At 49.3% G+C, this 24,656-nt stretch overlaps 1 protein-coding gene across 1 annotated transcript in view; it reads left to right on the forward strand.

Annotated features, from left to right (window-relative positions):
- Window positions 1–3,541: 3,541 nt before the first annotated feature.
- Window positions 3,542–24,656, forward strand: part of wasla (WASP like actin nucleation promoting factor a) — a 49,518-nt gene continuing 28,403 nt past the window's right edge. The window contains exons 1-5 of the mRNA XM_084452845.1: window positions 3,542–3,926; window positions 5,508–5,642; window positions 7,915–8,001; window positions 8,237–8,333; window positions 10,413–10,436. Of these exons, the coding sequence (XP_084308971.1) occupies window positions 3,822–3,926; window positions 5,508–5,642; window positions 7,915–8,001; window positions 8,237–8,333; window positions 10,413–10,436 (448 nt within the window). The 5' untranslated portion in view covers window positions 3,542–3,821. The remainder of the gene's footprint in view (window positions 3,927–5,507; window positions 5,643–7,914; window positions 8,002–8,236; window positions 8,334–10,412; window positions 10,437–24,656) is intronic.

Below are 24,656 nucleotides of genomic sequence, written 5' to 3' on the forward strand. Positions count from 1 at the left end.
CTCTCAGAACACACCACCGCCACGCCCACACCACTCTCACACACCACCGCCACGCCCACACCACTCTCACACACCACCGCCACGCCCACACCACTCTCACACACCACCGCCACGCCACACCACTCTCACACACCACCGCCACGCCCACTACACTCTCACACACCACCGCCACGCCCACACCACTCTCACACACCACCGCCACGCCCACACCACTCTCACACACCACCGCCACGCCCACACCACTCTCACACACCACCGCCACGCCCACACCACTCTCACACACCACCGCCACGCCACACCACTCTCACACACCACCGCCACGCCCACACCACTCTCACACACCACCGCCACGCCCACACCACTCTCAGAACACCACCGCCACGCCCACACCACTCTCACACACCACCGCCACGCCCACAGCACTCTCACACACCACCGCCACGCCCACACCACTCTCAGAACACACCACCGCCACGCCCACCGCCACGCCCACACCACTCTCACACACCACCGCCACGCCCACACCACTCTCAGAACACACCACCGCCACGCCCACACCACTCTGCGTGGTCTCATTGCCCTGAGAGTGGTGTGGGCGTGGTCTCATTGTCCTGAGAGTGGTGTGGGCGTGGCGATGGTGTGTGAGAGTGGTGTGGGCGTGGCGATGGTGTGTCCTGAGAGTGGTGTAGCAACACTGTGTCTTGAGAAGGTAGGCCTGCAGGCAGAGGCCTCTCCCTAGAAGAGTGCGGACGTGAACGTGCTTCATGTTCCGCCCTCTCCACGCCCAAATTAAACCATATATGGTGAAAACCATGACAACGCACAACGTGGTTCAACGGAAGGAACGGACATAATAAAATAGCGTGGAGCAAAGGCAAGACAATTACGTTTATGGAAAAAGGCAGAAAGAAGATAAACTTTTCGGAGACGGAGGTGCATGTGCTTGTTGGTGAGGTCCACGCGAGGAAAGAAAATCATCTTTGGAAGGTAAGCTATTTGTACGAGCCTACATTTGTCTGATTGCTCCTACAGTTTAGGTAGCCTACTGTACGTTTCGTGCATCCTGTATTTGGCGTAGGCTACACGGACATGCTGTATTATGTGACTGTGAGGAAAGCAAACATTCCACACATTCTGTGGTAGGCTATGATTGATTTAGGACCAAAAACAGGGAACGATAACACAGATGATCACTTCATAATGTTAGACCACATTAAACATTTTCCCCTCTGGGAAATTAAGACTCTCATCTAAATCACCCGGTAAATCACACTTAAGCATTTATTTGGCTGCCAACAGAAAAACATCAAATGAATATGGCTACACAATGAAATGTTTAATGCATAATAAAGTTAACAGACAAACTCAAAGAAAATGACTGAAATTGTTTCTCCAGACTCTGACGTGGGGTGGGACTCAGAGGAGGGGGAGTCTGCAGTGGTCCTTGACCTGACGGTCGTGCCCCCGCCGGTTGCAGCCTCTACATCCAGCGCCACGACCTCCAGTGCCTCCAGCGCGCCGGCCTCCACCTCCAGCGCCTCCGTCTCCACCACCCACGCCTCCACCTCCGGCTGCCAGCGTCCCTGCCTCCCTGAGGGACCCTAGAGGCCCAGAGGGACATGGCAGAAGGGATTGGGGCAGTTGTTCAGCAGTTGGTGGAGGTCACCACACTACACCACCAGAGCCAACAGGACATCCTCACTGTACTTCATTCCCTCACACATGCTGTCACGGACCTCACACAGTCACTCACTACCACACTCACGGACCTCACACAGTCACTCACTACCACACTCAAGGACCTCACACAGTCACTCACTACCACACTCACGGACCTCACACATGCACTCACAAACGCACTCACACACCTCACACAGTCACCCACCAACAGACAATAAAATGGTAACAATGTGAACCTTACTTGTTTGTGTCTTCATAGCTGGCGCATGACCTCAGTGTGGGCCCTTTGGCCCCGCTGGTAAACCTCATGACGGGGAGGGGGCTGAGGGCTTGAGTCCTCATTTTGTGGTGGGGTCTTGACTGGTTCTCATTCTTATCAGCTTTGAATATATATCTTGGCAAACATAACACAGGATGATGTACAAGGAGGGGACAGATACCTAGTGAAAGTACTATTGGTTGCTAGTAAAAAGACAATAATGAGGGCTTGGTATAAGGTGGAACCCTCAACCAAGGAGCAGTGGCTGGGTGTTGTGGAGGAGATTTATGTTATGGAGAAGTTCACGCATGCAATGAGGATGCAGGAAGGAAAGTTTGAAGGGAGATGGGAAAAATGGATGGATTATAGAAGGAAGTGTGATGATAGCACTAATATTGAGTAAGAGAAAAAAGCTGCATGGATGGAAGAACCCATGAGCTGCTATTGTTAGTTTTTATGTTTTATTGTATTGTCGTTGTATGGATGGAAAATGCTAATAAAGATTAAAGTAAAAAAGAAAAAGAATATGTATCTTGGCTATGCACACACCAACAAGCCAGCCGTCACGCGCAGCGCCTGCCTCCAGTCTAGCCCCTACCCTGCTGTGCGCCAGGATGAATGAGTCATGCGTGGAGCCAGGCCACCGTGCCACTACACTTGTGATGAGCATGTCGGCGTCACATATGATTTGGGTATTTATAGTGTGCACATTTTAGCGATTCACATAGACGTATTCATTCACTGATGGTGCCCTTATGTGGGTGCAGTCGCCATCGCCGTCACCTCTTTGGAGTTCTATCTCGGCCAGTAGGCCGAGTAGCGCCGGATTCATTTAGGCTCGCATTACGCACAGGAGGACTGTCATTTATATGCTTACCAAACAGCAAACAGGTCCACATGATCACATATTAATGACAATCTAATTGGTCAATTATTGCCGTTTGATGGAGTGCCTGCATTAGGTGTGTGACATATTGCGCAGAAAGGTTTGGGACAGCGCATAGGTTCAGTTTGGGGAACAAATTAATATCGGACCATGAATGAGCCGGTTAGAGGACACGGTCTTGCATTGAGATAGGCTACATGTTTGTGCTGAATTGGGCTATTAGCCTACATGATTGTGCGTTTATAAACTCTCGCTCTTCTCCTCTCCATCAAACATTGTAATTCACCGACGCAGGGGCCCGCGTGTCTGACAACACCAACACTATAACACCAGTAGCTCCTCCCCCTGGCTGAACAGTAGCTCCTCCCCCTGGCTGACAGCGGACGCCAGGCTCCGCCCCGCTCTGCGCGCGCCCCCTCCGCAGAGCCGCTCGAGCTGCATTCCTGTTCTCCATGGGGAAACAGGGCCAGACCATTCCTGCCTCACACACAGACCATTCCTGCTTCACACACATTTGACGCTCAAGATCGTAGTCTGTAATAAAAACAAATAGCACGAGGACACATTGAGACATTGAGTCATTTCAAAATATTTTGGTTGTGAGGACGATACTGGAGATTTTATGCTGATTTGATATTTCGATTTGCCCAGTACCACCCCTCTCGTCCCTGTTGAAGTGGTCTCTCCCTCGCACTGCCATGTTGGATGGACGCATCATCGATGTTGCAGCTGGAGTTCCGAATGAAAGTTTACAATCTGCCCTCTGCAGAGATTAGGACTCCCACGACCTCTCCGAGGCCCTAGAGGCACAGGGGGGTGATCTTCCTACAGAACCAGAGATACTCCTCCATCTGACCCATGCCTCCTCACTGGGGGTGACCATACGAGCTGATCCTGGGCCAGGCCATGGAGACCCCAGCCTGCACGGGGGCTCTGTGATATCCGTCCTGTAGATTGAGCGCGTTATTTTGCTATTAGAGAAGATTGTATCCTGAGATGAACCACCATGCTGCTCCCCGGCGGTCCGGGGGCGTGGGCTCCCTCCTGCTCACCCCGCAGGAGAACGACCTGCTCTTCAACCTCCTGGGGAGGAAATGCATCGTAAGTTCACTTGTTTACGACCATCAAACGCTTATAAGTTCAGGTGCAATGTATCTTTCTTCTTGTTTCCAGCGGAATAGGATGCAGGTTTAGTGAGGTGTGTGTGTGGTTCGGTGACATGTTGAAGCTCTGCAGGTCTGGGGCAGGTCTGCTCTGGTGAGACAAGGAAGGACATTCTGTTGGCCAAGCAGCTACGCTTTCATATTCTCTCTTAAATGATCCGCGTTTTATTAAGGGAATTCACAAGAGAATGCTATATCGGCCTTTGTAGGCTTTGTTCCCAAATGGATTAAAACACAATCGAACTGATACTAAAGATATTAACATATTCACTCGGCTGTCGCAGCGTAGCCTGGTTTGACTGTGAAAGGCAGGGGAACCTGTTTGGGCAGAGCTGTCTGTGCAGGCCATGTCTGAACGGGTCATACCGAGCATAGTTCACCCTCTAGGATGCACCACCCCCCCTGACTGGATGAGTAATGCAAACATTGCAGTTGTCAACCAACTGGTTATTGCAAATATGAGTTGCAAGATTGCCTTTTTACCAACTAATGAAAACAAATGGGCTGACTGAGACGTGCACACTGCCCAGACACAGTACTCTATATCACCAGCACACTGCCCAGACACAGTACTCTATATCACCAGCACACTGCCCAGACACAGTACTCTATATCACCAGCACACTACCCAGACACAGTACTCTATATCACCAGCACACTGCATCAGCAGTCACACGTTTTATTCAAGCATCATCATGTGTTTTATGAGCCCCTGTGAATGTGAGGCGGAGAGGCTGGGTAGTCTGGGCGCCCTGTGACCTTTCCTGGGTTATGATGAGGAGTTGGCTCACTTCCAGGACGGCTTCCTTGTGTTTTGTCACCCACAAGGATAAATCACAACCAGGAAGCCAGCGGACCCACATTTCCTCTTGCTCTTGGTCTCCATGGAGACCGGGTACAGGTTGCCAACTCTATCGAGAGAGAGAGGGAGAGGGAGAGAGAGAGAGAGAGAGAGAGAGAGAGAGACTCTTTGGAAAACAAACTCTTCATTGTGTTGTTCTGCCCGTTAGTATTAATTTAATGTGACCTGCCGTGACAGGGCTGTTGAAGATGGTGACAGGTCCTGTTCCGGTCTTGGTCACCGTTGTTCAGGCTTTGTCCCAGAACAGCACTAATACACCTGAATCAAATGCTCAACTAATTATGACCTACTTTAAGTGAGATTTGTTTAACAACCTTTGACCCTGCAGGCGTTTCCTCAATAATCCTTCCTCATTCCCCATTTCCTCCTCATTGGACGTGATATTTGCTTATCGTCCACAGAAGCAAATGGGAAGTTATATTATAGTTCTACTGGACAGATAACCCATAGATAACCCATAGATAACCCATAGGCCTAACGCACCAGACGGACTGCTCTGGACTAGTTGTGCTGTGGACTCTCTGACCTCCAGATGCTGTGCTCAGCTGTGGTGAGGTGTGTGTGCGCGCGCTAACCCTGCCTTGTGTGTGTGTGTGTGTGTGTGTGTGTGTGTGTGTGTGTGTGTGTGTGTGTGTGTGTGTGTGTGTGTGTGTGTAGACGCTGTGCTCAGCGGTGGTGCAGGTGTACGGGGCGGAGCGGAGCGCGGCCTGGCTGAAGAGGTGCTGTGGCGTGGCCTGCCTGGTCAAGGACAACCCCCAGAGGTCCTACTTCCTCAGGCTGTTTGACCTCAAGGTGAGTCCTGGCCCAGCCAGAGGGCCCTGGAACCACAGGGCTTATCTACACTCAACCAGGTTAGCTGATCTCAGATCAGTGTTGTGGTAGTTACACCATGGCTCGTCTCAGTGAAATAACCCACCTTGAGGTAAGCACACCCTCCAAACCAGCAGGGCCTCATACGTCAATCGCCATCGACCAGTAGATTGCAGAGGCTATGCTGGTAGATCTCCAGCCAATAAAAAATAAAGACATACAAAAGAAGACGAGTTAATGAGCCGTGTTGAGGTTGCGTGTGCGGAGGCAAGCAGTCACCTCACCTCCTTTCCAAAGGAGCAACTTCTTCCTCCTGCTACTTTGTACAGTAGATTACAAGTGTGGCCGTTTTATACTGTGTTTAACTGAGTATTTTAATGGTTTAATCATGTGGGCTGATTTCATCATTGTTTAGGCTTGTAGGTGAAGCTGCTCCAACTCGTTTTATTCAATCTATTATGACCACGGTAAACTAGAGGGCTCATAGTAGCCCAGCAAAATCAATCAGGAACTCAGAAAAGTCAGGATTATGCAACCCTGGCTGATCCATTCAGTGCAAGTCATCAGTGTGTTGTTCTGTGTGACTGAGTCATTTAAGCAGGTTAAAGACTCTGTTCTGTTCACTAGCTGACTGAGTCATTTAAGCAGGTTAAAGACTCTGTTCTGTTCACTAGCTGACTGAGTCATTTAAGCAGGTTAAAGACTCTGTTCTGTTCACTAGCTGACTGAGTCATTTAAGTAGGTTAAAGACTCTGTTCTGTTCACTAGCTGACTGTTGCCTGTTCAGATTGTGCAAAGCATACATACAAGAAAGTTAACATCCCGCTTCCAGTGTGAAGTAATTGGTAGCTTGATTAATAAATGTATTCTTTGATTTTGAAACGGTAGCCGTATGTTGTTATTTCGGTTGTATGTTATTATTTTTATGGGTTTTCAGCAATGGGATTCTTTTAAATATGACTTTAATGAGAGATGAAGACATAGCCAATGTTAAGTGACAATGACGGAGCTGGTCATTTTAAAAGTATCTCACAAGCCAAAATGGTGTGGCCACCCCTGCTCTAAACTCTTACTCTGCTCTCATGGCCTAATGGCACTGATTTTACATTACATTACATTACATTAGTCATTTAGTAGACGCTTTTATCCAAAGCAACTAACAATAATTGCATTTAACATAGGAAAAGCCAATATACTACTACTTGCCAGAACTCACAGGTGCATCTCCTTTCTAAAACATGTGATACTGATACAGACCGCTTCACATGGGATAGACTGACCATACAGACCGCTTGACATGGGATAGACTGACCATACAGACCGCTTCACATGGGATAGACTGACCATACAGACCGCTTCACATGGGATAGACTGACCATACAGACCGCTTCACATGGGATAGACTGACCATACAGACCGCTTGACATGGGATAGACTGACCGCTTCACATGGGATAGACTAACCATACAGACAGCTTGACATGGGATAGACTGACCATACAGACCGCTTCACATGGGATAGACTGACCATACAGACCGCTTCACATGGGATAGACTGACCGCTTCACATGGGATAGACTGACCGCTTCACATGGGATAGACTGACCATACAGACCGCTTGACATGGGATAGACTGACCATACAGACCGCTTCACATGGGATAGACTGACCATACAGACCGCTTGACATGGGATAGACTGACCATACAGACCGCTTCACATGGGATAGACTGACCGCTTCACATGGGATAGACTGACCGCTTCACATGGGATAGACTGACCATACAGACCGCTTCACATGGGATAGACTGAGCGTGTGGACCAGACAGCTTCTCATAGGATAGACTGACCATACAGACAGCTTCTCATGGGATAGACTGAGCGTGTGGACCAGACAGCTTCACATGGGATAGACTGACCATACAGACCGCTTCACATGGGATAGACTGACCATACAGACCGCTTCACATGGGATAGACTGACCATACAGACCGCTTCACATGGGATAGACTGACCATACAGACCGCTTCACATGGGATAGACTGACCATACAGACCGCTTCACATGGGATAGACTGACCATACAGACCGCTTCACATGGGATAGACTGAGCGTGTGGACCAGACAGCTTCTCATGGGATAGACTGAGCGTGTGGACCAGACAGCTTCTCATGGGATAGACTGAGCGTGTGGACCAGACAGCTTGTTCTCTGTGTGTAGCTGATGACGGTGCTCTCCTCTCCTCCCTCATCCCCAGGAAGGGAAAACCATGTTTGAACAGGAGCTGTACAATAACTTCTCCATCAGCAACTCCAGGCCATACTTCATTGCATTTGCAGGAGATGTAAGTCAGTCTGACTGCATGACCGATGGTCTGGTAACGTCATCATACTAATTAGTTTTGCAGCACAATGAGTTATGAAGGACTTCTCTGTTTGCCTTTGGTTATTTCAGTTATAAAATATGTTGTTATGATCTTCAGTGTCAGTTTGTTAAACCTTATCTCCTCAGAAAGGTATTGTTCACTAGACTGCCTTAAATGCTGTCATAATTACGGTCTTCTTTCTCATCGTCCTCAGTCCTGCCAGATAGGTTTGAATTTTGCCAGCGAGGAGGAGGCCAAGCGATTCCGCGCAGCACTCAACGACCTACTCAGCCGACGACAACGCAAAACTGGTAACTACGGTGGCCCAGCAGGCCCTGTCTACACAACCTCCACTTCCTCAGTGCCTTGACTTTGACCTTTCACCTCTCTGCCCTGGACTAACCCTGACCTGGACCGTCTGCAGCTTCCTCTACTAACTAACCCAGACCCCAGTCCGCACTCTCCTAGCTAGTCCCCTGGGAACTCCACAGGGGATAGGTGGCTGGTATAGCACCAGGGTCTATAGATGGCTGGTATAGCACCAGGGTCTATAGGTGGCTGGTATAGCACCAGGGTCTATAGATGGCTGGTATAGCACCAGGGTCTATAGATGGCTGGTATAGCACCAGGGTCTATAGATGGCTGGTATAGCACCAGGGTCTATAGATGGCTGGTATAGCACCAGGGTCTATAGATGGCTGGTATAGCACCAGGGTCTATAGATGGCTGGTATAGCACCAGGGTCTATAGGTGGCTGGTATAGCACCAGGGTCTATAGGTGGCTGGTATAGCACCAGGGTCTATAGATGGCTGGTATAGCACCAGGGTCTATAGATGGCTGGTATAGCACCAGGGTCTATAGATGGCTGGGTCTATAGAAGGTCAGTCTCTCTCTGGCTGGCTGCTGCTGTGAGCTCAGCAGTGTGTCTCTCTGGCCGTAGTAAAACAGCAGCGAGTCTCTCCGCTGCCCTCGTTGGTCTCTGGCTTCTCTCCAGCGCTCTCAGTTCCTCTCTGCATGCCCGGCTTTGAAGTGAGCTGCTGGCAGTCAGGAGCCAGGGTTGAGCTGCTCAGTCAGGAGCCAGGGTTGAGCTGCTCAGTCAGGAGCCAGGGTTGAGCTGCTCAGTCAGGAGCCAGGATTGAGCTGCTGGCAGTCAGGAGCCAGGGTTGAGCTGCTCCCAGTCAGGAGCCAGGGTTGAGCTGCTCCCAGGCAGGAGCCAGGGTTGAGCTGCTCAGTCAGGAGCCAGGGTTGAGCTGCTCAGTCAGGAGCCAGGGTTGAGCTGCTCAGTCAGGAGCCAGGGTTGAGCTGCTCGCAGTCAGGAGCCAGGGTTGAGCTGCTGGCAGTCAGGAGCCAGGGTTGAGCTGCTCGCAGGCAGGAGCCAGGGTTGAGCTGCTCAGTCAGGAGCCAGGGTTGAGCTGCTCAGTCAGGAGCCAGGGTTGAGCTGCTCATTCAGGAGCCAGGGTTGAGCTGCTCAGTCAGGAGCCAGGGTTGAGCTGCTCGCAGTCAGGAGCCAGGGTTGAGCTGCTCAGTCAGGAGCCAGGGTTGAGCTGCTCAGTCAGGAGCCAGGGTTGAGCTGCTCAGTCAGGAGCCAGGGTTGAGCTGCTCAGTCAGGAGCCAGGGTGAGGGGGGCTGGCGGGTTACAGAGGGACAGATAGCTTTTTATTCTGCCCGTGTTTTTACACGTATTCTCTCCTTTCTACTTGTGGTGTGTTTTTTCCTGAACCCTCAGGAGTTCAGCCTCTGTTCTGGCTTGCATTTATCCTGAAGGGTAGAGCAGACCCAGTGTGACTGATGGGGTTTGAGGGTAGAGCAGACCCAGTGTGACTGATGGGGTTTGAGGGTAGAGCAGACCCAGCTGATGGGGTTTGAGGGTAGAGCAGACCCAGCTGATGGGTTTGAGGGTAGAGCAGACGCAGCTGATGTGGTTTGAGGGTAGAGCAGACCCAGCTGATGGGTTTGAGGGTAGAGCAGACCCAGCTGATGGGGTTTGAGGGTAGAGCAGACCCAGCTGATGGGGTTTGAGGGTAGAGCAGACGCAGTGTGACTGATGGGGTTTGAGTTTGAATAGCTTGAATGTAGCGAGAGTGCCATCGCCTGCTAAGCTTAGCTGGGATATACGTTTCTAGATGTATGACAAGGCTGCTCACACCAGCAGTGTGGTGGTCATCGAACCACCTCTACTACACGTGCATGAGGTCGTGACCATCTCTACTCATCTCAGATTGGGACAGTCTGTCCTTCAGAATGCCATAAACTAACCCTCAAAAAATCCTTTCAAAAGACTGCTTGCTCTTCCATCATCGCTCTCCCTCCCCGCTCTGTCTCTGGTATAAACCAGCCTTCACTGAGCTGCCCACATTGGAACTATAATCCTGTTAATTTTGTCTTGCAGAAAAGAGACGCGACCCTCCAAATGGTATGTTAACGGTTAACTATTACATTTTCACCAGGCTATCAATCAGTGTTTGACCTCGAAAAATTAAGAGGCGTTCTTGTTAGTTCCTGTAGATAAGTAGACAAGCAAAAGCAGGTTCCCTCATGCACCCACACACACACTCGTACGGTGAGCTGTACAGGTTTGGGATCGAGGCATGTCCTCATTCTGAGTGTGACTCGGATGGCGCAGTAGAAACGGAATAGCGTCTCACTACTCGTTGTTCCTGTATGATGCAATATGTGACACAGCTGATTGAGACTGACTGAACGCGTTCCTGTCCGTCCTCCGGGGTCGGCTGGCCTCCATCTGTGGAGCACATGGGCCTCTTCATCCTCCGGGGTCGGCTGGCCTCCATCTGTGGAGCACTTGGGCCTCTTCATCCTCCGGGGTCGGCTGGCCTCCATCTGTGGAGCACATGGGCCTCTTCATCCTCCGGGGTCGGCTGGCCTCCATCTGTGGAGCACTTGGGCCTCTTCATCCTCCGGGGTCAGCTGGCCTCCATCTGTGGAGCACTTGGGCCTCTTCATCCTCCGGGGTCAGCTGGCCTCCATCTGTGGAGCACTTGGGCCTCTTCATGTGGCTCCCCACTGCCAGAGTTCCCTCCTCTAAATCAGCTGGATCATGAGCGTCTGTGAGGGAGAGAACCACCCTCCTTAAGACGCAGTACGGGGTGGGTTGTATCCATGAGAAACTCAAGTTCCAGCAGCTCCTGTTCGCTGGGTGAACCCTGAGGCAGGACCCGGGTTTGTACTTGCGTAGCTGCGTCAGCAGGGGATCCTCTTCAGCTCTTTCTCTGTATTTGCTTGAGTGCAGTTCCCTCTGTAACGCAGCAGACGCTGGTCTGTAGGCCCAGGGATGACTGGTCTGTAGGCCCAGGGATGACTGGTCTGTAGGCCCAGGGATGACTGGTCTGTAGGCCCAGGGATGACTGGTCTGTAGGCCCAGGGATGACTGGTCTGTAGGCCCAGGGATGACTGGTCTGTAGGCCCAGGGATGACTGGTCTGTAGGCCCAGGGATGACTGGTCTGTAGGCCCAGGGATGACTGGTCTGTAGGCCCAGGGATGACTGGTCTGTAGCCCCAGGGATGACTGGTCTGTAGGCCCAGGGATGACTGGTCTGTGGGCCCAGGGATGACTGGTCTGTAGGCCCAGGGATGACTGGTCTGTAGCCCCAGGGATGACTGGTCTGTAGGCCCAGGGATGACTGGTCTGTAGCCCCAGGGATGACTGGTCTGTAGCCCCAGGGATGACTGGTCTGTAGCCCCAGGGATGACTGGTCTGTAGCCCCAGGGATGACTGGTCTGTAGCCCCAGGGATGACTGGTCTGTAGCCCCAGGGATGACTGGTCTGTAGCCCCAGGGATGACTGGTCTGTAGCCCCAGGGATGACTGGTCTGTAGCCCCAGGGATGACTGGCAGGATCCACAGGATCTGGAAAGGTTTGGAACTGGGATTTGTAATTTTACAGTTTGATTCTCCCACAGATGTTGTGGCCCAGTAGAGAACATGGCCTGTTCCCCAGTAGAGAACGTGGTCTGTTCCCCAGTAGAGAACATGGCCTGTTCCCCAGTAGAGAACATGGCCTGTTCCCCAGTAGAGAACATGGCCTGTTCCCCAGTACAGAACATGGCCTGTTCCCCAGTACAGAACATGGCCTGTTCCCCAGTAGAGAACATGGCCTGTTCCCCAGTAGAGAACGTGGTCTGTTCCCCAGTAGAGAACATGGCCTGTTCCCCAGTAGAGAACGTGGTCTGTTCCCCAGTAGAGAACATGGCCTGTTCCCCAGTAGAGAACATGGCCTGTTCCCCAGTAGAGAACATGGCCTGTTCCCCAGTAGAGAACGTGGTCTGTTCCCCAGTAGAGAACGTGGTCTGTTCCCCAGTAGAGAACGTGGCCTGTTCCCCAGTAGAGAACATGGCCTGTTCCCCAGTAGAGAACATGGCCTGTTCCCCAGTAGAGAACATGGCCTGTTCCCCAGTAGAGAACGTGGTCTGTTCCCCAGTAGAGAACGTGGTCTGTTCCCCAGTAGAGAACGTGGTCTGTTCCCCAGTAGAGAACATGGCCTGTTCCCCAGTAGAGAACGTGGTCTGTTCCCCAGTAGAGAACGTGGTCTGTTCCCCAGTAGAGAACGTGGTCTGTTCCCCAGTAGAGAACGTGGTCTGTTCCCCAGTAGAGAACGTGGTCTGAGGTCCAGTAGAGAACGTGGTCTGTTCCCCAGTAGAGAACGTGGTCTGTTCCCCAGTAGAGAACATGGTTTGAGGTTCAGTAGAGAACGTGGTCTGTTCCCCAGTAGAGAACATGGTCTGAGGTTCAGTAGAGAACGTGGTCTGTTCCCCAGTAGAGAACGTGGTTTATGGTCCAGTAGAGAACATGGTCTGTTCCCCAGTAGAGAACGTGGTTTATGGTCCAGTAGAGAACGTGGTCTGAGGTTCAGTAGAGAACGTGGTTTATGGTCGAGTAGAGAACATGGCCTGTTCCCCAGTAGAGAACATGGCCTGTTCCCCAGTAGAGAACATGGCCTGTTCCCCAGTAGAGAACGTGGTCTGTTCCCCAGTAGAGAACATGGCCTGTTCCCCAGTAGAGAACATGGCCTGTTCCCCAGTAGAGAACATGGCCTGTTCCCCAGTAGAGAACATGGCCTGTTCCCCAGTAGAGAACATGGTCTGTTCCCCAGTAGAGAACATGGCCTGTTCCCCAGTAGAGAACATGGCCTGTTCCCCAGTAGAGAACATGGCCTGTTCCCCAGTACAGAACATGGCCTGTTCCCCAGTACAGAACATGGCCTGTTCCCCAGTAGAGAACATGGCCTGTTCCCCAGTAGAGAACGTGGTCTGTTCCCCAGTAGAGAACATGGCCTGTTCCCCAGTAGAGAACGTGGCCTGTTCCCCAGTAGAGAACGTGGTCTGTTCCCCAGTAGAGAACGTGGTCTGTTCCCCAGTAGAGAACGTGGCCTGTTCCCCAGTAGAGAACATGGCCTGTTCCCCAGTAGAGAACATGGCCTGTTCCCCAGTAGAGAACATGGCCTGTTCCCCAGTAGAGAACGTGGTCTGTTCCCCAGTAGAGAACGTGGTCTGTTCCCCAGTAGAGAACGTGGTCTGTTCCCCAGTAGAGAACGTGGCCTGTTCCCCAGTAGAGAACGTGGTCTGTTCCCCAGTAGAGAACGTGGTCTGTTCCCCAGTAGAGAACATGGCCTGTTCCCCAGTAGAGAACGTGGTCTGTTCCCCAGTAGAGAACGTGGTCTGTTCCCCAGTAGAGAACGTGGTCTGTTCCCCAGTAGAGAACGTGGTCTGAGGTCCAGTAGAGAACGTGGTCTGTTCCCCAGTAGAGAACGTGGTCTGTTCCCCAGTAGAGAACGTGGTCTGTTCCCCAGTAGAGAACGTGGTCTGTTCCCCAGTAGAGAACGTGGTCTGTTCCCCAGTAGAGAACGTGGTCTGTTCCCCAGTAGAGAACGTGGTCTGTTCCCCAGTAGAGAACGTGGTCTGTTCCCCAGTAGAGAACGTGGTCTGTTCCCCAGTAGAGAACATGGTCTGTTCCCCAGTAGAGAACATGGTTTGAGGTTCAGTAGAGAACGTGGTCTGTTCCCCAGTAGAGAACATGGTTTGAGGTTCAGTAGAGAACGTGGTCTGTTCCCCAGTAGAGAACATGGTCTGAGGTTCAGTAGAGAACGTGGTCTGTTCCCCAGTAGAGAACGTGGTTTATGGTCCAGTAGAGAACGTGGTCTGTTCCCCAGTAGAGAACGTGGTTTATGGTCGAGTAGAGAACATGGCCTGTTCCCCAGTAGAGAACATGGCCTGTTCCCCAGTAGAGAACATGGCCTGTTCCCCAGTAGAGAACGTGGTCTGTTCCCCAGTAGAGAACATGGCCTGTTCCCCAGTAGAGAACGTGGTCTGAGGTCCAGTAGAGAACGTGGTCTGAGGTCCAGTAGAGAACATGGTCTGAGGTTCAGTAGAGAACGTGGTTTATGGTCCAGTAGAGAACATGGTTGTTCCCCAGTAGAGAACGTGGTCTGAGGTCCAGTAGAGAACGTGGTTTATGGTCCAGTAGAGAACGTGGTTTATGGTCCAGTAGAGAACGTGGTCTGAGGTCCAGTAGAGAACATGGTTTATGGTCCAGTAGAGAACATGGTTGTTCCCCAGTAGAGAACGTGGTTTATGGTCCAGTAGAGAACGTGGTCTGAGGTCCAGTAGAGAACGTGGTTTATGGTCCAGTAGAGAACGTGGTCTGTTCCCCAGTAGAGAACGTGGTTTATGGTCCAGTAGAGAACGTGGTCTGAGGTTCAGTAGAGAACGTGGTTTATGGTCCAGTAGAGAACATGGTTGTTCCCCAGTAGAGAACGTGGTTTATGGTCCAGTAGAGAACGTGGTCTGAGGTCCAGTAGAGAACGTGGTTTATGGTCCAGTAGAGAACGTGGTCTGTTCCCCAGTAGAGAACGTGGTTTATGGTCCAGTAGAGAACGTGGTCTGAGGTTCAGTAGAGAACGTGGTTTATGGTCCAGTAGAGAACGTGGTCTGTTCCCCAGTAGAGAACGTGGTTTATGGTCCAGTAGAGAACGTGGTCTGAGGTTCAGTAGAGAACATGGTCTGAGGTTCAGTAGAGAACGTGGTTTATGGTCCAGTAGAGAACATGGTCTGAGGTTCAGTAGAGAACGTGGTTTATGGTCCAGTAGAGAACGTGGTCTGTTCCCCAGTAGAGAACGTGGTTTATGGTCCAGTAGAGAACATGATCTGCCGTTGAGTGTGAAACTTACTAGATGACATGTTTTTCCCAGATCTGCTTTTAAAAGTAATTTCCTCTTCCTGCCCCCCCACGTCCCCATGCCCCTCCCCCCCACCCCCAGTGAGAGAGTGTGAGAGGTGAGACAGTGTGAGAGGTGAGAGAGGGTGAGAGGTGAGAGAGGGTGAGAGGTGAGACAGTGTGAGAGGTGAGACAGTGTGAGAGGTGAGACAGTGTGAGAGGTGAGACAGTGTGAGAGGTGAGACAGAGTGAGAGGTGAGACAGAGTGAGAGGTGAGACAGAGTGAGAGGTGAGAGAGTGTGAGAGGTGAGAGAGTGTGAGAGGTGAGAGAGGGTGAGAGGTGAGAGAGGGTGAGAGGTGAGAGAGGGTGAGAGGTGAGAGGTGAGAGTGTGAGAGGTGAGACAGAGTGAGAGGTGAGACAGTGTGAGAGGTGAGACAGAGTGAGAGGTGAGACAGAGTGAGAGGTGAGACAGAGTGAGAGGTGAGAGAGTGTGAGAGGTGAGAGAGGGTGAGAGGTGAGAGAGGGTGAGAGGTGAGAGAGGGTGAGAGGTGAGAGTGTGAGAGGTGAGACAGTGTGAGAGGTGAGACAGTGTGAGAGGTGAGACAGAGTGAGAGGTGAGACAGAGTGAGAGGTGAGACAGAGTGAGAGGTGAGACAGGGTGAGAGTGTGAGAGGTGAGACAGAGTGAGAGGTGAGACAGTGTGAGAGGTGAGAGAGTGTGAGAGGTGAGACAGAGTGAGAGGTGAGACAGAGTGAGAGGTGAGACAGTGTGAGAGGTGAGACAGTGTGAGAGGTGAGACAGAGTGAGAGGTGAGACAGAGTGAGAGGTGAGACAGTGTGAGAGGTGAGACAGTGTGAGAGGTGAGACAGAGTGAGAGGTGAGACAGAGTGAGAGGTGAGACAGAGTGAGAGGTGAGACAGAGTGAGAGGTGAGACTGAGAGAGGGTGAGAGGTGAGAGAGGGTGAGAGGTGAGAGTGTGAGAGGTGAGACAGAGTGAGAGGTGAGACAGAGTGAGAGGTGAGAGAGTGAGAGGTGAGACAGTGTGAGAGGTGAGACAGAGTGAGAGGTGAGAGAGAGTGAGAGGTGAGACAGTGTGAGAGGTGAGACAGTGTGAGAGGTGAGAGAGAGTGAGAGGTGAGACAGTGTGAGAGGTGAGACAGTGTGAGAGGTGAGACAGAGTGAGAGGTGAGACAGAGTGAGAGGTGAGAGAGAGTGAGAGGTGAGAGAGTGTGAGAGGTGAGACAGTGTGAGAGGTGAGACAGTGTGGGAGGTGAGACAGAATGAGAGGTGAGACAGAGTGAGAGGTGAGACAGAGTGAGAGGTGAGAGTGTGAGAGGCGAGACAGAGTGAGAGGCGAGACAGAGTGAGAGGTGAGACAGAGTGAGAGGTGAGACAGTGTGAGAGGTGAGACAGTGTGAGAGGTGAGACAGAGTGAGAGGTGAGAGAGTGAGAGGTGAGACAGAGTGAGAGGTGAGAGTGTGAGAGGTGAGACAAGAGTGAGAGGTGAGACAGAGTGAGAGGTGAGACAGAGTGAGAGGTGAGACAGTGTGAGAGGTGAGACAGTGTGAGAGGTGAGAGAGTGTGAGAGGTGAGACAGAGTGAGAGGTGAGAGTGTGAGAGGTGAGACAGAGTGAGAGGTGAGACAGAGTGAGAGGTGAGACAGTGTGAGAGGTGAGACAGTGTGAGAGGTGAGAGAGTGTGAGAGGTGAGACAGAGTGAGAGGTGAAACAGAGTGAGAGGTGAGACAGTGTGAGAGGTGAGACAGTGTGAGAGGTGAGACAGTGTGAGACAGAGTGAGAGGTGAGACAGTGTGAGAGGTGAGAGGTGAGACAGTGTGAGAGGTGAGACAGAGTGAGAGGTGAGAGGTGAGACAGTGTGAGAGGTGAGACAGAGTGAGAGGTGAGAGAGTGTGAGAGGTGAGACAGTGTGAGAGGTGAGAGTGTGAGAGGTGAGACAGTGTGAGAGGTGAGACAGTGTGAGAGGTGAGACTGTGAGAGGTGAGACAGTGTGAGAGGTGAGACAGAGTGAGAGGTGAGACAGAGTGAGAGGTGAGACAGAGTGAGAGGTGAGACAGAGTGAGACAGAGTGAGAGAGAGTGAGAGGTGAGAGAGTGTGAGAGGTGAGACAGAGTGAGAGGTGAGACAGAGTGAGAGGTGAGACAGTGTGAGAGGTGAGAGAGAGTGAGAGGTGAGACAGAGTGAGAGGTGAGACAGAGTGAGAGGTGAGACAGAGTGAGAGGTGAGACAGTGTGAGAGGTGAGAGAGTGAGAGAGAGTGAGAGGTGAGACAGAGTGAGAGGTGAGAGAGAGTGAGAGGTGAGACAGTGTGAGAGGTGAGACAGAGTCTCTCACAGTTTCCCTATTTCAACCTGAGGTACAAATAGTAGGAGAGGTCTTTCATGCATTCTGGTCCAGTGGGCTGCTGAGACTTCTAACAGTTGTCGGGAATCCTGGGATTTAGACCGGGATTAGCTGTGGATTACTGATTATATCAGACTACTGTGTTTTGTAGAGATGATCTCTACCTCGAGGACTGGGTGGAGCCCTGGGCAGAGCAGAGTGCATTCAGGGCTGTTCTGAGAGTTTGTTTTTGGGTTTCAATCAGACGGGATCAAGATGGTGTTGTGTTATTACCATCTCATCAGGATGGTGTTGTTATAACCATCTCATCAGGATGGTGTTGTGTTATAACCATCTCATCAGGATGGTGTTGTTATAACCATCTCATCAGGATGGTGTTGTGTTATAACCATCTCATCAGGATGGTGTTGTTATAACCATCTCATCAGGATGGTGTTGTGTTATAACCATCTCATCAGGATGGTGTTATAACCATCTCATCAGGATGGTGTTGTGTTATAACCATCTCATCAGGATGGTGTTGTGTTATAACCATCTCATCAGGATGGTGTTGTTATAACCATCTCATCAGGATGGTGTTGTGTTATAACCATCTCATCAGGATGGTGTTGTGTTATAACCATCTAATCAGGATGGTGTTGTTATAACCATCTCATCAGGCAACCTGGTCTCACTTGGCAGACTTCAGAATTCGACGTTTGTCCATCGCCTCCAAACATCATTTCTAGACGGCATCATATTTAACATCATACTTAACATAACAGTTACAGTAGGCTATGATGAAAATAACGTATATGCGTGGAGGCGCTCGGGCAGCAAGCATTGCCTGGAGGCGTGCGGGCGCGCAGGGGTATTGTGATATGCGGAGCGCGCCCACTAAGCGCTGTCCGAGTAGCTCCACTCCTGGGTCCAGTTTCCTAAATTAGCCTGATCCCTGTGTCCACGTCTATCCCCTGTGTTCATGTGGATGGTGCTTGTGTACACTGTGAATAGCTAGCTAGCTAGCATCCTAGCGTTAGCTAGCTCTAAGAACAGTAGCTAATGCTAGCTAATAATAATGACAGTACGAATGTGAGCTAATTGGCTAGCTAGTAGTGTTGTTTGCTAGTTGCTTGTAAAACGTTGTTTGCTAGTTTCGCCAGCTAGTTTTCCACTCGGTGTTTTGCACCAAGTTATCCAACCCACCCTCGCTCGCAAATGTATACCCCTCTTCTATCACGTGTTCCAATGTGAAAAACCAACCACAAAACTCTGAGAACAACCAATCAAAAACTTAGGCCTATCCCACGTCGTCTGCCGACGTTTATAACTGTAAACTGCCCTCTTAAAATTACGTTTGGAGGCGATGGACAAACGTTGAATTCTGAAGTCTGCCATGTGAGACCAGGCTGCATCAGGATGGTGTTTTTATAACCATCTCATCAGGATGGTGTTGTTATAACCATCTCATCAGGATGGTGTTGTGTTATAACCATCTCATCAGGATGGTGTTGTTATAACCATCTCATCAGGATGGTGTTGTGTTATAACCATCTCATCAGGATGGTGTTGTTATAACCATCTCATCAGGATGGTGTTGTGTTATAACCATCTCATCAGGATGGTGTTGTGTTATAACCATCTCATCAGGATGGTGTTGTGTTATAACCATCTCATCAGGATGGTGTTGTGTTATGTGATCGTAAAATAACTGATCTAGTCAAAAGGATTTACCAAGATTCGTTCAAAAGGTTAAGTCTGGTTTATTGTGAAAAGCATACGAGCGCAAGGACTTCCTGAAAACGCAACAAGGGTGGTTTATTCAGCGAAGTGCCCGTTTGGTCTTCTAGTGTGCCTTATATGCAGTCAAACCACAGGTAAGGTCCTTCCAGGATGTGATTGGCTACTGCATTGTACATCATATGAAATGGCAGGCGTGGCCAAGAGTACAGACATGTGACATGAGAAAAAGGGCGGCAATTGGGGACAAAGGATGGTTATTCTGTTGTAGACAGATGGCCTCTCTGGAAGCCATTTTGTATGTTAGCACAGCTATGTGAATATTTGGGGGAGGTGATGAATTACAAGAGAAGTGAGAGGACAAAGGTTTAAGGTGTTTGGATGTAAATTCCTGAACAATCCCCCATTTGTGCCTGAACAGGTACACAAAAATAAAATATAAAATCCAAACACAAAGTTTAAACATTCAGCTATGCTATACATGTGGAAAGGAAATAATCTCTCCACTAGGTGGAGCAAAAAAAAAAAAAAAAAAAGATTATTTTCTTTCCACGTGCAAAATCACGCACCAAAACCCCTTGTTTCAGAAATATGACAGGAAACAAGGTAACAAAGATGACATGATTATATACTATTTATAGTCTAAAAGTGGACAACCATTCACCAAAAAACCTTGATTTTAAAGTTTGAACAAGGCAAAAAGATGAAATGGTTACCAGTGTAAGAAGGGCAAAAAACCTCTTGGTCAATTTAGAGGAAAAACCCAAACTTATTTATCAACTCATGTTTCAACCATTGTAACTCTTGTAAACAAATATGATATTTTTTCAAGATAATTTCAAAGTTCATTCACTCTTGTTGTGAATAATCGCATGTAATTTCCCCTGGATCATAGCTTCCATGTTTGCGTCTCTGAATGTTTAATGTAGGTTCCAGTGTGTGCGGTTAGAGGTGCAGTCATTGCTGTTGAGATTGTCCACGTTGTCATACCACAACCACGAGAAGGAGGTGACCGGTGTAATGGATTTTAAAGGATTTACCAAGATTCGTTCAAAAGGTTAAGTCTGATTTATTGTGAAAAACAATACGTGCGCAAGGACTTCCTGAACAACGCAAACAAAGGTGGTTTCGTCAGAGAAGTGAATTCAGCCTCTTTTGCTCTGGCTTATATGCAGTCAAAACACAGGTAAAGTCCTTCTAGGATGTGATTGGCTAACTCATTGCACGTCATGTGAAATGGCAGGCGTGGCCAAGAGTACAGACATGTGACAAACAAAGAAAACAAAGGTCTGAAGACGAAGGTGTGGCCCTTCTGACTTAAACAAAGGGATGAGGAAGAGCTAGGCAGAGGGGGTGTTTACAATTACAAAAGGGGGAGAGTTGAGGTGTTTTACAATTACAAAGGGGAGACTGAAACTAAGGTTTGCAGGGGGCTTGATGAATACTTGGGGGGAGGTGATGAATTACAAGGACAAAGGTTTAAGGTGTTTGGATGTAAATTCCTGGACAATCCCCCATTTGTGCCTGAACAGGTACACAAAAATAAAATATAAAATCCAAACACAGTGTAAACAATCAGCTATGCTATACATGTGGAAAGGAAATAATCTCTCCACTAGGTGGAGAAAAAAAAAAAAAAAACTTTTTTTATTTTTTATTATTTTCTTTCCACGTGCAAAATCACGCACCAAAACCCCTTGTTTCAGAAATTTGACAGGAAACAAAATAAAAAAAGATGACATGATTATATACTATTTATAGTCTAAGAGTGGACAACCATTCACCAAAAAAAAAAAAACTTGATTTAACAAGGCAAAAAAAAGATAAAATGGTTACCAGTGTAAGAGGGGCAAAAAACCTCTTGGTCAATTTAGAGGAAAAACCCAAACTTATTTATGAACTCATGTTTCAACCATTGTAACTCTTGTAAACAAATATGATATTTTTCAGATTATTTCAAAGTTCATTCACTCTTGTGAATAATCGCATGTGATGTCCTATGGAACATAGCTTCCATGTGTGCGTCTCTGAATGTTTAATGTAGGTTCCAGTGTGTGCGGTCCATATTGTCATACCACAACCACAAGAAGGAGGTGACCGGCAAGGTCAGTCTCCGATTGCTCATCAGAGGAGAGGAGAGTGTGGCGGTGGCTGTCAAGGTCACTCTTGTTCACAGTGTATCCAACAGTCATTTAGGTGACACTTCTCTTTTGGGCAATAGAATGTCATTTGGGGAATGCAAGGTGTCTTCTCTTCTCTCGCAACTTCAATGTCGCGTTGCTTGAATCAGTTATGTTCAATGTTAGTTGCAGTGTGTGCAGGTGTGTGTGCGTGTGTGTTGCATCTTGTGAGTTTCTCCATGTTGCCATCATAACGATCATGAGAAGGAGGTGACCAGCAAGGTCATTTTTCCTCCGATTCCTCGTCAGAGGAGAGGACAGTTGTGGCAGCTCATGGCTTTGGCCTCTGAGCTTTCTGGTTCAGCTGCATCCTTGATCTCCTGGTGTTGGCGATCCCCTGGTGGACCGTCCTCTGCTGCTTGGACCCGTCGGCAATGGCTTGCATGGATCCACGAAGTCCTCTCAGATCGCTGTCTGCGTGATGAGTAGAAACTGGTACGGCCCGAGCCACCTCGGCGAGTTCCAGCTCCTTCGTCTGTGGTCGCGGACCAGGACCCAATCCCCAGGAGAGATGTGATGCAGGAACCCCTCCTTAGCCTCAGGAAGGCGGTCCTCACTCTGTTGAAGACATCCCTGGCATGGAGAGAGTTCAATAAAATCCATTATTACATGTTCCCATGGCCCACTTGGCCGAGGATGTGCTGACAGTTCCATTTTTGACGGGTAGGTTCCTCCCGCAACATCTACTTCTCTTCCATGTTTTCTGGCCTGTTCTCAGGCTGCTTATCTGCTCCTGGTAGTCTCTTGTCTCCCCACTGGGCAGGTCCACATAGAGCGGTCAGCCAGCGAGCTCTCGGAAGGTGAGGAGGGAGTCCCTGTCCTGGTTCAGCAGGGTGAAGGTGCGGTGGGACACCACACAGCCAGGGCCCAGCAGCACGTACAGGCTCTTGAACTGAACCCGGTCCATCCCTGTACTGCTCCACGTAGGGCCGGCCCGGGTCATGCTGCTGGAGGGCTCACCTCGGCGCTCCCGCTCCCCCAGTACAGGCTGATGAAGTGCTCCGTCTGTGGATCCACAGATGAGAGAGACAAACAGAGACAAAACAGAAGAGCAAAAGGAGAGTCCTCTGGTCTCCCTGTTCCCCTCTTTGGTCAGGAACGGTTTTTCGAAGTCTGTTGGAGATTCTCAGAAACATGGTTAAGCGCAAGCTCCTGCTTTGGGGAAAAAATGTTGTTATTCAGTCAGGAAAGCTTAAACAGGGTGTCTGTTCAAGTGTCATTTTAGAGCCAGTCTACAGTAGCCTACAGTGACATCAGGGGCAGCGTTAGAATGACTTCAACACGCCCAGTCCCCAGTCATGATCAAGGCAATTGGATTTGGCTCTAGAATTTCTCTCGCGATTTTATGAAAATAAAATAAAATACCCACATTCTCGTCTCAACAAAACAACACCCCCTAAGGGTGAAAGCAAAAATTTCCTGAAGTCAGGATAAAAATAGAGATGGGGCAAAGAAAATGACACTAAAATGAACTGGCTTCATTTACAATTAACTAATCAAAAACTCCATCAAAGCTTCATTTGTATAGCTAAAATTTGTATATCTAAAACTTCCCTCTTCTGCATTTGAGGACAGAGTATTTGGGCACTGCTCCTGTTTCATACTTATCTGTCGCTCACAGTGAGTTGGTGACATGGCGTTGGCTTTGCATCTCACGAACCCCAGATTGCCCATCTGTAGGGAAACAGGCCGGTAACCTCCATCTCCACCTCCGGTCTGTGCCCGTCTCCTGGTTCGGCATTCACCCATCACTCCCGGAACGACAGTTGTCTGTAAAAAACACTCAGAAAAAACACTCAGGCCCGATGAATGTGCCTCAAACTATAAACATGAGATATTTAACATAACCATTTAAAATATATATAAATTGGGTTATGAGATGCTGCATTCAGATTAAGACACTGGCAACCCTTATCTATTCCCCCCACTATTATGCACAAACCTTATGTCTTAAGCTACATATCAGAAAGAGAGACAAAACAACCAGTTAAACAGACAAACAGCAGGTCCCAAGCAGTCCCCAGGAAGGCATGATCCAGGCTCCTCAAAGACCTGCCGCCCTGGGTCCATAGCACCCTGAAAAATAAGACTCAAACACAGACTGGGTTCAATAGCAGAGGAGAAGGCCTAAAGCCAACTCCTCAAAAAACACATCATCATTATATGAATGAAAATCATACAGTAGAATGCATAAAACGAACAGCTTATGGCCATTCATTGACTATTGAAACAAACTCCTGAATCAAACACCTATTCAAAACCCTGTCAAAAAAAATCTCTCTATCTTGGCTAGTTTAAATCTCCCTTATGGGTTGTTCAAGGGAAGTCCAGCAGGTGGCGCTCGACCCCAAAACGGAGGCTCTTCCCTTTCATTCAGCTTGCGGTAACTGTGACACTGTTCAATCCAGTGACCATATTGACCACAATGAAAACATGCCTCATCTTTCCCACTCTGTCTGTACCTGTGAACATGCTTAGACCTACTGCTACGTTGCCTATTCTCCCTTTGTCGCCGTCCCCGTTTTTGTTTCAGACCTGCACCTTTATTTTGAATGTCTAATTGTCTCAATTGAGCAGCCTGAAGTCTAGCGGCACCATCCTTGACTTTTTTCAAATTCCGTTGTTCAATGTAATGTCGGAGGCGTTCGGAATACCGGAAATGATCAACAACTTCCCCGAGAGAAGTTGATTCCCAGGTGTGGCATATCATCCTCACTTGGTCAGACAAAGAGGAGAGAGAGTTATTCATTAACTGTTGTTTCAAAATCTTTTTATAATCGGCGTTCGCTTTGTCCATGCCACTGTGTGACGCGAAGACTGATTCCAGTCTTTCCCAAAATTTCTCGAACTGCTCATCGGAATTTTGTTTACAATACGTGATACGGTCCCAATCCATCTTTTTAGGGAATCGAGTTTTGATTCTGTTCAACAGCGCAGCGTTTTGTGCAGTAAAATCGACATGAGAAAAAGGCAACGTAATATCAAACGGGTCTTTTACTTCGATCCATTTTAACCCAAGTACTTGTCGCATGATCATGGCGATTTCCTCGGCGTGAGGCTCATACATTCGAACTAAACTGTTAAAAAGATTCTCGAACTCGTTCATGTCTTTGGTTGGATCGGGCAAGGTTTTAGCTATATTACGCAGTTCATCAGAGCGCCAGGGTCTATAAACCGTAATCTCTGGAGTCCAGGCCGCATAACCAG

This window comes from Borostomias antarcticus, assembly GCF_949987555.1.
Source record: "Borostomias antarcticus genome assembly, chromosome: 18".
In the NCBI taxonomy this organism is placed as follows: Eukaryota; Metazoa; Chordata; class Actinopteri; order Stomiiformes; family Stomiidae; genus Borostomias; species Borostomias antarcticus.